This window comes from Dioscorea cayenensis, chromosome 19 (genome assembly GCF_009730915.1).
Source record: "Dioscorea cayenensis subsp. rotundata cultivar TDr96_F1 chromosome 19, TDr96_F1_v2_PseudoChromosome.rev07_lg8_w22 25.fasta, whole genome shotgun sequence".
Lineage (NCBI taxonomy): Eukaryota > Viridiplantae > Streptophyta > Magnoliopsida > Dioscoreales > Dioscoreaceae > Dioscorea > Dioscorea cayenensis.
The window spans coordinates 31,286,526-31,299,654 of record NC_052489.1 but is presented as its reverse complement, the minus strand read 5'-3'; the positions used below and the strand labels follow the sequence as shown (position 1 = coordinate 31,299,654).

The following is a 13,129-nucleotide window of genomic DNA, read 5'->3' as shown; positions in this document are numbered from 1 at the left end:
GACGTTTCCAAGAATGATATGCTCTGTCCCTACCACAATTTCTTCTCATGGTATGCGAACTTGGAATGCGTCAACTAGGCTAATATTGTCCTCATTCCGAAGAAGAATGGTGCTTATGAGGTTGGAGACTTGCTCCCAATTAGTCTCATCAACGCTCCTCTCAAAATCATCTACGTACAACATCTTGGCTTCCAGACTTAGCCTGATCAACTCTTTGGTTGACAATGTCCAGTCAGCCTTCATTAAGGGTCACACTATCTCGGAAAACATTCTTGCGGAGTAAGAATTAATCTTTAGCATCCAAAATGTAACCATCAAGGTCACATTTTTAAGGTTGACTTCACCAAAGCCTTTGATATGGTTGATGAAGAGTTCCTGTTTAACATTCTAGCTGCGAGGGGCTTTATGCCAAAGTGGATTTCTTGGGTACGTTCCATTCTTGAATCTTGCAAGGCAAATATATTGATCAATGGTTTACCTTTTGGATATGTCTGTTTCCGGCGTGGACTCTGTCGGGTGCCCCTCTTTCCCCCTTACGTTTTGTGGTATTTTCGGTTTTTTTCTTGTGTAGAGTGGTTTATTTCGGTCTTTTCTTCTATGTTGACTGGATGTTGATGGCTGTGCGCAGGACGCACAGCCCCACCTGAGGGTTGTGCCACCTCATGTGCGATCGCACAAGAGGTGGCACACCCCAGGCCACACGCGTGTAAAGTGCCTTTTTAGGCCTGTTTTAATGCCTTTTCTTGGGTTTTTTCTCCCTAACTCTCCCTACATCTCCTTCTCTCTTCTCTTGCCTTTCCTTGGAGGCAAATGCTCGCCTCGCGGGCGCAGGCTGCTTGACGGTGGCCCAACGTGTGCGAGCACGTGACTATGCCTTCGGTCCTAGCCATGAAGGCGAATACACACGCTCTCGCACAATCGTGCTAGACCAAAAATGGGTCGAACGCGCTCAAATGAACTCAGCCTCAGCTACTAAGTATAAACCAAAGAAACTCGAACAAAAGTTTAATTCTATGCGCACAAAAAGTAGAAACACCACATTTTTATTTGCAGACGTCTGCAGGTGATGTATTGCAATATATATATGAAAAGGTAAATAAACCATGCACTAGCATTAAAATAAAAACGAGTTCAACATAAAAAATGAAGACCTAAACACATCTTAACAGCAGAGTGTCCATAACAAGGAAACAGACTACATATGAATATATACATCTATACTTAGAAGATGCAATTAAAAAAACAGAAGATTTCAAAGTAGGTGACACCACCTCTATAGCAGGAGTGTTAGTCTTTGTTCTTCTCCTTAATTATATAAGTTGAGGGTTCGATCCATCGGCTCTCCATTTTCTAAAAAAAATTATGTAAATATTTTTACATCAATTGTCAATTGGTAATTAAACATGTTCCTTGTCATAAAAGTAACTAACAAGAAATTTAGAAATTTAAAATAATAAAACAAATAAATTACTTCATAGATTTATATCATTTCTATAAAATAATAATAATAATAAATAAATAAACAAAAATACATTTCCTTTCATGCATGGACAAACAAGGAATGTTCCAATTTCTCATAATTGAATCAATCAATTACATAAACTTACTTATCCGTGTAACCCAATGAAAGTGGGCATCCTAAAGAAAATTGAATTTTGATCATAAGTGTGAAGATAATGAATACAATGCGTGCTTAAATCTGTTTGATAAAAGAAAAGTTAGCGTTAATGGATAAGAATCACTGACTCAGACAATTTGGTGTTGCATAATTTCAATGAGACAAGTCAAGTTTTAATTGTTTGCAATACGGTCAAATTAACCAGCTGAAAGATGGAAAGGACCGAGGATGGTTTGATTTATTGGGTCTTTGATGTAAAGTTATTAAGGAAGACGCAAGGTGCAGTAGCGGTTTTCTCTTCTTGTATATGCTCCTTAATTTTGTTCAAGTGGATATTAATGAGAACGACAGAGAGACCGCGTGGTTGTTAGCCTGTCAGCCATGTGCCAATTGGCCATGTATGAATCAAGAGCATACTTGATCGGTGCACGTACGGAAGTGCATACAAAGTTCCTGAAGGCATTACACCGCGGTTCCAAGGTCGACTTGATAGAGATCCCACCCTCTTCAATTTGCAATCGGTTTTATTATTAACTAAAATATTCCTTAGAGATTAGTCAACTGTTATTGATGGAATCGGACATTTGACGTCATATATACAAATATGGGACGCGCAACATGCCTTTCGTTAACAAACCTTCTTCTTTGACTTTCCTTTCACCGTGACCAACCTTGTTCTGCCAACAAACTGCATTGCATCCAACAGTCTTCTCTGCCTTTCAATTCATCTTAGACCGACCAAAATGGCATTACGAGCAAATGGATCACGTCAAAAGAACTTGCTGCAAGCAATCCCCAAACTAATACCAAGTAGCAGAATCCACCTAGCTACCCGTTCTACACCAGTCCGTCGGGTTCACACAGTTCCACATCTAGATATATATATATATATATATATATATACATATATTCCTCCAAATTAAGCCCAAGAGGTACAAGTGGATAGATTTCCTCTTTATGTATATCTTTATTTTTAATTTCTATTCGTGATTATTTAATTTCTGTTTGGACATGGCAAACAAACAACTTGTGTGTGCGCTGTTGTGGGTTTTAGCTTTGATTGGGTCAATAATAGAGCATGGCGAAGCGGCATCTGATTTTGTGAAGGCCGATGGCACTAGTTTCGCGGTGAATGGAGAGTCATTCTACCCGAATGGATTCAATGCTTACTGGCTCATGTCGAAAGGGTCGAAGCCGTCAGAGATGGACAAAGTGTCGCGTGCTCTCTGCCAGGCACCCTCCTACGGAATGACTGTTGTCAGGACCTGGGCCTTCAAGGATGGCGGATACCGACCCTTGCAGTCCTCTCCTGGCGTCTACAATGAGGACATGTTCAAGGTAACGCACACATTACATACAATTATATTATATATATATACACTACAATAAGCTTCTCAATTAGAAACAGTAATTTATCAACGGATTTATTTTGTTGTTAATTAATAATTAATTAGAAACGGATAATCCACTGTTTTATTTTTAGAAACAAAATTTACAAATGTTGTTAATTCGTTTTAATTTTGGAAACGGATCCTAACTCTGTTTGTAAATTAAAAAACTAATATTAGAAACTGAACATAATTCTATTTGTAAATTTATATTTTATTAAAAAAATATTATTTATTTGAAAAAAAATATTTTTTAAGATGATTTTGACAAAATAATAAATAACTATTGTTTATAGGATTAGAATTTAATGAATATTAGATCAATATTTTAAAATTTTGATTATATTTTTTTGAAAAAAAATTATTGCTTGAAATCAATGTAAATAATTATAAAAATTTTAGATGTATTCATGAAATATTAATTTATAATTATTAATTAAAATTTAAAATATATAATTTTTATAAAGATATCAACTTCTTTTAATATAATTTTTATAGATTATTCACTCTTTTTATGAAATGGGTGCCATGTCTCTAAATAATTGATTCCCCCTCCTTCACTTTATCATCGAGGATATATTTTATTAGGATAAAAGTTATTTGGAAATTTTTTAAATGACTTATATATAAACAAAGCTAATAATTTTTTTAAAATAATATATATATATATATATATATCATTAAAATTGATATGATAATAACAAAGTTTACAATATTTAAAATTCTTAATATATTGACTATTTTGAGATAAAATAAATTTTTAAAAATAATATATATATATATAATTAAAAAATAAAATTATAAACAAATACGAGGATGTGTTTCTGATTTTATAAACAGAGATCATTTTGTAATGTTATGAATAGGGGGGAGTTATTTGTAAATTTACAAACGGATATGGGCAACTGTTTGTAATATTACAAATAGACGAAGGATTTTTTTATATAACTAGTTTTCATAAGTCAATGAAATTATATATTCGATTATTTTAGTTGTCTGATGATCTGAATATATGCGATCTGGATGCAGGGCCTTGATTTTGTGATTTCCGAAGCTAAGAAATATGGACTTCGTTTGATTTTGAGTATGGTTAATAATTTTAAAGGAAAGAGGCAGTACGTTGAATGGGCAAAGCAGAGAGGGGAAAATTTGACCTCTGAAGATGACTTTTACACAAATTATCTCGTTAAGACATTTTATAAAAATCATGTCAAGGTAATAATAATAATTAATTATAGTAAGATATACACTTAGTGATGATATACATACGGCACGTACGCTGCATACGCTCATGACTAACATGGCATACAATGTGCATGTACTGTTTAATTACATGCTACTTAAACGTGTCCAAGTATGCATAAATATTTATTTATTTATTTATTTATTTGAATAAAGTGGATAAGTGTGCATAAATATTTAGGTAATCATGACTTGAAAAAAAAAATTCCATCTAATAAATCTATTGTATAATTCGTTTCGATTTAACACAGACAATTCTCTTAAGAAACAACACGAAGACAGGGGTAGTGTATAAAGATGATCCAAGCATCATGGCGTGGGAGCTGATAAATGAGGGCCGGTGCAAGAGTGACCTGTCTGGGCGAACCATGCAGGCATGGATTGAAGAGATGGCCGGGTATGTCAAAGCCATTGACAGCGAGCACTTGCTGGAAGTTGGCTTGGAAGGCTTCTTTGGTGGGCTAGATCAGGACCAGGAGGCCATCCAATATGACTCGTTTGCCTCCTCTCGTAACGTCGGCAGTGATTTTATATCCAACAACCAGATCCATGGAATCGACTTCGCCACCATTCACTTATATCCCAATCTATGGTACACCTAATTACCTTCTTTCTCGTGCATTGCTAATCAGTGATTGTTCATCTAAAAAAAAACCTTAGAAGCCATGCAGTGCCAAAATAAAACAAATGCATCCCTACCCAACCCCACGTTTATCCGTAATTAACAGCAGGCCAATTAAGACCTATATATATATATATGTAGTAATAAATTACACAACACTCCCGTGGTCGTTTTCAGGAAAGATATATTACATCACGAAATGCATTCAAGTTGGTTATTTAATTTTTAAAAATTAAATACGGATATTTTTATTAATTTGGTTTGACTAGCAGGATCCCTCACGCAGATGATGCGACCCAACTTAGCTTTTTTTGAGGGACTGGATACACTCTCACTCAAACGCTGCAGATGAGATTCTAAGGAAGCCACTCCTGGTTACAGAATTCGGAAAAACCAGCCGGTTTGCGGGGTGCAATGGAGTTGATAAAGTAGCATTTTACCGCACAGCTTACGCTGTGATCTACAAGTTGATCCGGGCCAGGAGCGCCTGCGCAGGTGGTTTGTTTTGGCAGCTGCTTCTGCCGGGGATGGAAAATTTGAGTGATGGCTACGAGATCATTCTCTCTGACTGTCCATCTATAGCTAACATAATATCCCGACACTCTCGCTTGATCTCCAGCCTTAACGGTCCTAGCTTGCGCGGGTTGACTTCGACCTATCAGTAGCCTAGACAGTAGTCAAAACAATCCATTCATAACGATTAGTTTGTTTGCTGTTCATGTACTCAGCCCCATATACAAATGAAAATTAAGTCAAACCGATTCAATCATTTCATTGTCTCTGTACACAGATGAAAAGTCAAAATCATCTGTGTATACCCATTCATTGGTTGGTCATTAGTTGGTCATGTACTCAATGATAAAATGTATAAATTTCTTATTTCAGGAATCAAAATTTATTTTTATATATGGTTCAGAGATTATTGTGCACTTTCACCTTTACGTTAAGATAATTATTGATGAAGTGGCAACAAGTGCGACATCCATCTACTATGGACACTACACCAATTCATAGTTTTAGAAACACTTTTATAGAGGTGGTTATTACAAACCGTCTCCATATTGTTTTGTTATTTATTTATTTTTATTTTTTTTGCCGTCTCCATATTGTGTTATAATTTTTTTAAAAAAATAAATTACAGCCCCCACAAAACAAAAAACAACTCTCTCTCTCTCTCTCTCCATTCACTCACTCACACATATTTTCTCTCTCTCGCACGATCTTCGTCGCCCCGCCCCGCCCCGCCCCGCCGCACCGCTGCACCGACGATCGCCGCACTGCACCGCCGCACCGACGATCACCGCACCGTACCACACCGCCACACCACCGCTGGTGAATTCCAACCATCGCACCGACGATCACCTCCACTGATAACGGAGTTGGTTATGTTAGAATTTTCCGTTACGGAGTTGTTTAAGTGGACTCCTTCGCGGTGGTCGTGCTAGCTCTTCATCCCCCCATTTCTCCATCTCTCTCTCTTTCCAGGGTTTCAAGTGATCTTAATTCCCAGAGATGTTTTGCTAATTTTCATGCCATTTCTTGCTTTTGATCATTATCAATTAGAGCTTTGCTAATTTTAGATTCGATCAAACCCTTCCATTCATGACCTTCATCGGAGCTCAAGAGCCCACTGGTCGTTCTTGGTGAGATCCCGATCCTTCTCTTTTTCATTCAATCGGTTTTGGAACCTCCTCAGCAATGGTTGAGTTTTGATCGCTTTCGAGGTCCATGAATCCATTTATTTTCTCCACTCGTAGGGTTTTAGGAATTTTTTGATTTGATCTCAGGATTTAATGAGAAATTGCTGAATTTCTGTAGATGTATGTGTTCCAAATTATTATTGGGATTATGGAGATCAGTTTTTCAATTTGCTTAATTTTTATTGGCTTCATCTTCCAGTAATTCCTTTTGCGTTTGGTGGGGAATTGGGAGCAATGTGAATGTTCGTGTCTTAGCAAATCCAGTATTAAGGTTAGGGTTTTACGGAAACACCTCGAGTTGCATCAGTTTGTTTCGAATTTTTGAGTATTTTCTTTAACTACATGAATGGCTTCTTGACAGTGCACGAGATGGGGATATTGGGCCATGCTCTGGCTGCTTTTTTGAGTAGGTTCTATATGGCAATCGAAGTTGCATCCAGAAGTAGAGAACATGTTGGCCTGCATAAATGCATCCTTTATTTGTTTGCCTTCTCAATGTCTAGTTCAAAGTATGATTTTTCCTGTTTTTTTCTGCCGAGTTTTGACATCCATTGAGCATTCTAATTAGATACTTCTGTCTACTTTGTTTCTACCAACCCAGAATCATCCTTTAATCCACTCTCAAAGGATGTCAAATAAAGAATTTATTAATGGTTTATATTGGTATTTGTTTCTTATTTAAAGAATAAGATATCCTTAAAGCTATACAGCTTGTATTTTACTTGTGTTATTTTGAATGTCTTCTGCATGAGGAGAGAATCAGTATCATGATTTTAGGCAAAGTGTGAATTGCAAGATTAACTAAACTATAACACAAGCTTGAAATGGAATTATTAGAGTTGGTACTCTAGGAGAGCAAATCAAGCTATTTGGACGGTAATTCAGTAACTAGGCACTTCTAATAATTATTAAGAAAATTGAGTGAGAAGGTAGCTTGTAACTTATGGATTGAAAATAGTTGTTTCATTACTTTTGCTGGCATTGCTTTTATAGCATGCTAAGTTGTAATTAATTAGTTTTTGTTTGTCACAGGTTTTCGGTGGCCTTTTTTTGAAGATGGAGAGTGCTACTAGATTACTTCAAACATAAAAGGCAATTCAAATATAGCCAAATTGTTATCTTTTAAACTGCGATATGTTTTTCTTGTTTCTTAGCTACTTATATTTATTCATCCTTTCTAAATCCTGAAAAGATATGTTTATTGTTAAATATTGAACCATGCATGTGAAATTTAGACAGAAATTGCGTTTTAGTCATGCAAAAATGGGTTTGTTTATTATTATTATTATTATTCCATATTTTATCAAATAAAGCTTTTGCTGAATGAAATATATATTTTTGAAAAAAATATAAATTTGATCCAAAAGAAAAATGCCACGAAAGACATGTGCAAATCTATTCTTTCAATAGATTCCTGCCTGATGGTCTGAAAATGAAGGCCATATACCATGTTTTTAATATTGACTTGAGCTGGTCCAGTGCACGCAATAAATGCTCCCCTTTTCCAACTGCTGATTCACCTGATAGCATTGTCATCAACAGTTTTCAGCCTAACTCTCCTTCTGCTGTCACCAGTGGTGGGCCAAGTTATAAGTGTTTGCACACTTGGTCACCTGAGTTCTTCTGATAGATGACATCTATCTCAAGTTGAGACAATCAAAATAACGGCCAGGTAAATGCTTAATAGGAGTAGGAGATTAATAAATATGGGATAAAAGGATCAGCAATAACACATCATTTTATCCTTTTGTTAAGTGGATGAAATATGATGACCTTTTAACCTAAATTTTCACATAGCTTGAGTGCAAATGCTAATTTTCTGTACATTATGCTTTGGATTTCACTATTTTTCGAGTATTTCTGTCCTCAATGAGCATGTATTATTGGCAGTATATGTATCTGTACCCAATTTTACCTTGGTTGATTTTCCATGGGCAGCTGAATTATTGTTGTTTGTGCAAATGTTGGCATTACCGTTTTGCAATGAGGTTATCTTCCTTTCATCACTAAAATACTCACAGTCATGATTTCCTTTGGTTGCATACCAACAAAATGCAGCTTTTGGTTTTGACCAAAGCTTTTTCGATAGCTACTGCAGTTTGAGAGTATCCAAGCAATTCTATATATCAAGGTTGGCTCTAATATGTGATGTTTCAATTGTTAGACTCCTCTGATAAATTATTTCTGAAAATAACATTTGATTTCACTCTTCTGTTATCTTCTAAGTTTTGTACAAATGTTAGACATTCAAAATTTTGAATGCACAATCAATTTTAGTAGCTAGTTATATGCAGTACAGAATGGTGAGTGTGTACATTATCCAAGGTGTTTGGATATAGATTATACCTTTTTGGATGGTTTCATGTTTATATGATGCCCACGTATAGATGATGTGAGATCATGTTCTTTAACAGATGATAATGCAATAGAAAGATAAGAAATTATTCAAAAACTCAAAAATGAAGGAAACAGTGTAGGCTAACAATCATGTAGTAGTTAAGATTCTTACTAAAAAAACTAAAAAAACTAAAAATCTGAATTCAAAAATCAAATGTTTGCATCATGAAGGGTGAATCTTCCATTTTTTTTATTTAGTCCAAAAACATACTTCAGATGTTAGGGAAATTGTTTGAGAGGTCAACTGAAATCATAGAGCCAATGAATTGTTCTTTGTATATGTCAACTAACCCACAAATTCGATGTGATATCTATATCTATACACACAGATATATATAGGTTTAAAGTTGGTTTGGTTTTGAACAAGGTACCTGCACATCAGAATTTTAGTTTGTGCTTGGTGACTATGTTCATCTCTGTGAGTCTGTTGTAACTCTTTTTTATTTAAATTTGTTTCCATCTAATCTCATTGTCAGCAGAAAAAATGTAGATGATTAGGATGATGGTAGGATTTATAATAGTATGATTGATTACACAAGTGTTCTTGAATGAAACTTTTTGATACAATTAACCTTTTTCCATTATATATATTTTTGTAATAACTACATCATGCATGCATATCAACTATCTTGAAAATGATCAAGGTACCCTTACTAATGATCTTTCATCCACATTTTCTAATCCTCGTTGTGTAGGGCTGTTGGTACATGAGATGGGTTATTAGAAGCATGGTAGACGGAAGTTGGCCAGACCCTTCAGGAAGCAACACAAACAATGGAACTCGTCTTGTTAGAGCAATCCAGAATTTCCAAATCAAATTAAATTCCAAGCTCCAAGAGCTGAGGAAAGGCCTAGTAATGAAGGTTCTTTTTCTTCTTACTAGGTTTTTTTATTAGTCGTGACGCATTTGCAACAGTTATAGGGCAAACAGGTGACTGGGACATTCTCTTTGCTGGCATTGCTGTCGTTGTGGTCAAGGCCATTGGTGCTCTCATGTACAGAGCTTCTTTCCATATACTGGACAAACTCAAAAGCCTCATCGCATTTTTCAACTATTGGAAGGCAGATCTTTCCCTGGGGTTGTTCTTAGATGCGTTCAAGTATGAAGTGGATACTTTCTTTGAATCTTACAGCCCATTTCAAATCCAATTTGATATATACTCCAATTTCTGCAGGTACATCTTCCAGCCCATTTAAAATCCAATTTGAATTGCTTGAGGAAGATGAGCAGATAATGGACTTCATTACGAATGGCTGCAAATTTTTGCTTGACATCTCTTCATCAGGTTCACATTTTTTTACTGCAATACTACTAATTTCCTCATGATAACACTTTTTTTGAAATATTATCAAGTATCTCGTTATGATTTTTCAGCCAATTCTGGGTTGCACGTTTTTTATTTCTTGGCCAATTCTATACTGAATGAAGTTCTTTTGTCAATTCAAAAGGGGAAACCCGGGGCATTCTCACCTAAAAGACCTACAAAGTTTCTAAAGAACTATAAAACAAGCATGTTGTTCTTGGACTATCTTGAAGGTATTTTTCAATTCACACTGAAATCAGATTTCTTGTTCTTTTTAGAATGTTCTAGTACCATTTTTTCAATAGTTTAATTCATGAATTTGAGCTTTGTAAGATTTTTGGGGTAATTTAGGATATACTAAATTTCTCCTGTCTCATTGTTATGAAACTCAATTAGGCTAAACAATGCTGGTATGTGATAGTTGTCAAAGTGATTTCTTCCATTAGGCTGTAAATGAGTCGAGCTTAATTGGCTTAAGGTCAGCTCAAGCTCGGTCAAAATTGGTTACATTGTGCTTTTTTTTTAATATTCAATTCTAACTTCAATAACTTGACTTTGGGTTGGTTTAGCTTGAAATTGAGATGAGTTCAAGCTTGCCAAGCCAAAAGCTCATTTAAAGCTGGACTTATGTATTAAACAATAAATATTATGCTTCATGCACTATTTGCAGTTTTTGTTTCCTAACATTAAATTATCTGTGAAGGTTAGTGTACATCCAGATCAGCAGTTACTAAATTTCGGTCAGCACCTATATATGTAGACTTTATGAGGCAGTGGAATGTTGGTGTTTATTTCTCACTGAGGTACTTATATGGAACATAGTTGTAGAGAGAGTTCCCTTTCAGTGGCCTGCATCAATTGATTCAATTATACCAGTTTTTAGGAAATTGCGGGCACTCTGGTTTCTGTCCTTACAGTTGGTAGTATTACGTTTGTTGATGATTTAAATGACATTGGAGGGAAAGACCATAAGCTCCTGATGAGGCAAAGCGTTGCCTTGATGGAAAGCTTGAGATCCTGCTGGAATGAAAATGTGATTGTTTTTTCTTCTACTGATAAGTTCCTTAGATTGTCTTTGCAACTTATTTCGAGGTCAGTGGTGCTGCATTGTTAGCTTCATATTTTCGAATATGTAAAATTCTTAATTAAATATATGAACTTACTGTATTTGAAAACAGGCTCTCAAGTTGGTTGTCTTCTGGTCTGGAAGCTCGGAAAGCACACCATTTGAGCTCAAATTCTACAACAAACTCGGCACATGGCAAGCTGAGCCTGGCGTTGTTGGTCAGGCTGTCATCACTGCTGTCAAGGTCTCTACATCTGTTTTCTATCTATTAATTTTTTGGATGATCTTAAAATGTGATTCTTCTTGTTATTGAATGAAATTGTCTGTTTTTTCCTCTTCTTTTACTTGAATGCAGGCAGGCTACAGGCATATTGATTGTGCACAGACTTATGGAAATGAGAGTGAGGTATATTAATAATATGTTTATGTGTGGATTATTTTCTTAATTATATATAACCATGATGGTTTTGAGTGACTAGCTTGACAGTTGAGCCTAAAGTTTTTAATGAAGGCATTTATTTAGTCATTTGAGCTTAGATATTCTTTGATATGATTTATGGTGATCTTAGATTGGTTTGGCTTTAAAAAAGCTGTTTGATGATGGAGTGGTGAAACGTGAAGTACTATTTATAACCTCCAAACTTCGGTTTGTTTCTTCCCATGCTCATAAATTCATTTGATCGTATGCAAGTTCATGTAATAGCATCAAGATTAGTTTGCAGGTGTGGTGATCATGATCCAGAAGATGTACCAGAGGCACCAGAAGCAACCTTGAAAGACTTACGACTTGACTATCTAGATCTTTATCTGGTACTACTTTCTCAATAGCCAGAACTTTTGGTTTTGCATAATTGATCAACAACATTTAGCTATGAAGATTCATGTTATTAATGTATATATGTTATATTGCCATCATAAGCCATCCAGAGTTGATATAGTTTTTTTCCCTTAATTAATTCTTTGACCATTGTTTAACCACAGCATGCTGCCATAGTGATCTATACGATGAGATAGTTACAAACATGACCTTTTTGACTTCGATGAAGATATTCCTTGTATCATATGATGAGATTATCTGATCTTGAAAGTAATTAATTTTCTTAATGTGGTTTACATGTTCTTGGTCAATCTTTTTGCTTTAAAGAGCTGTTCTTTCTCGCAGGTTTGATAGTGTAAGCTCCAACATGCACATTGACAAGGTCTAATTTGATGATCCACTCATGTTGGTGAGAGATTTATACTAAATGCAGTGCACTACTCTTACTGCCACATTCTGTTTTCAAGCTGGAGTTGCTACTAACTACATCCATGTGGATAACATTTTGAGGTGTTTTGCTTCATATGTGAAAATTTTATATGTATTACATTATATAGGCAATAAAAGAGTTGTGTTTGATTATCAGAAACTCTGCTGAGTTGATGAAATACAAATTTCAAATAAATTATTTTTCTCTTTTGATGTTGTTGCTAAAGGTGTTAGAAATGATCAAGTGAAACTTGGTTGCCTGTCAATTTTTTTTTTTTTTGTTTTTGTTTTTGTTTTTGTTTTGTTTGTTTTGTTTGTTTTTTGTGAAAAATGGAATTTAATTAAAATGTGAGTTTTTTAAATGATTAAAAAGTGAAGCAGTTTATTGTCAGGAGTTTTAAAACCGACCTACACTATGTTTTATATTAAACTATATACAACCGGTTTACAAAACTCAAATTAAAAACCCTCTCTCTCTCTCACACTTACACGCCGCCGGGTGTTGATTCGCAGCACCGCCGCGCGCTGCCGAGCACCTCACTCACA

The 13,129-nt window shown here is 35.3% G+C and overlaps 1 protein-coding gene, 1 long non-coding RNA gene and 1 pseudogene across 4 annotated transcripts; all 3 read left to right on the top strand.

Annotated features, from left to right (window-relative positions):
• Positions 1-2,540: 2,540 nt before the first annotated feature.
• LOC120283462 (mannan endo-1,4-beta-mannosidase 4-like) lies at positions 2,541-5,639 on the top strand. Of its 2 annotated transcripts, none has more exons than XM_039290157.1 (4): positions 2,541-2,956; positions 4,036-4,221; positions 4,500-4,840; positions 5,143-5,639. In XM_039290157.1, exons 1-4 carry the CDS (start codon positions 2,630-2,632, stop codon positions 5,183-5,185), a joined length of 897 nt encoding a protein of 298 aa, XP_039146091.1. In that variant the 5' UTR covers positions 2,541-2,629; the 3' UTR covers positions 5,186-5,639. The 2 variants fall into 2 exon arrangements, with proteins under 2 accessions (XP_039146091.1, XP_039146093.1); XM_039290159.1 differs by having other exon boundaries at positions 5,157-5,171.
• Positions 5,640-6,155: 516 nt separating this feature from the next.
• Positions 6,156-7,659, top strand: LOC120250092. Of its 2 annotated transcripts, XR_005532938.1 has the most exons (4): positions 6,156-6,513; positions 6,770-6,841; positions 6,932-6,976; positions 7,603-7,659. It is a non-coding gene; the product is annotated as an uncharacterized LOC120250092 (long non-coding RNA). The 2 variants fall into 2 exon arrangements; XR_005532937.1 differs by lacking the exon at positions 7,603-7,659 and having other exon boundaries at positions 6,161-6,513; positions 6,932-7,596.
• Positions 7,660-9,875: 2,216 nt separating this feature from the next.
• Positions 9,876-12,789, top strand: LOC120250187 (annotated as a pseudogene).
• Positions 12,790-13,129: the final 340 nt, after the last annotated feature.

What these genes read in the sequence shown, in the direction of transcription:
- LOC120283462 (XM_039290157.1), top strand. Translation starts at nt 2,630, where the DNA reads ATGGCAAACAAACAACTTGTGTGTGCGCTGTTGTGGGTTTTAGCTTTG. An exon ending in ACAATGAGGACATGTTCAAG is followed by an intron (nt 2,957 to 4,035) that starts GTAACGCACACA and finishes ATCTGGATGCAG; the next exon opens with GGCCTTGATTTTGTGATTTC. An exon ending in CACTTATATCCCAATCTATG is followed by an intron (nt 4,841 to 5,142) that starts GTACACCTAATT and finishes TTTGACTAGCAG; the next exon opens with GATCCCTCACGCAGATGATG.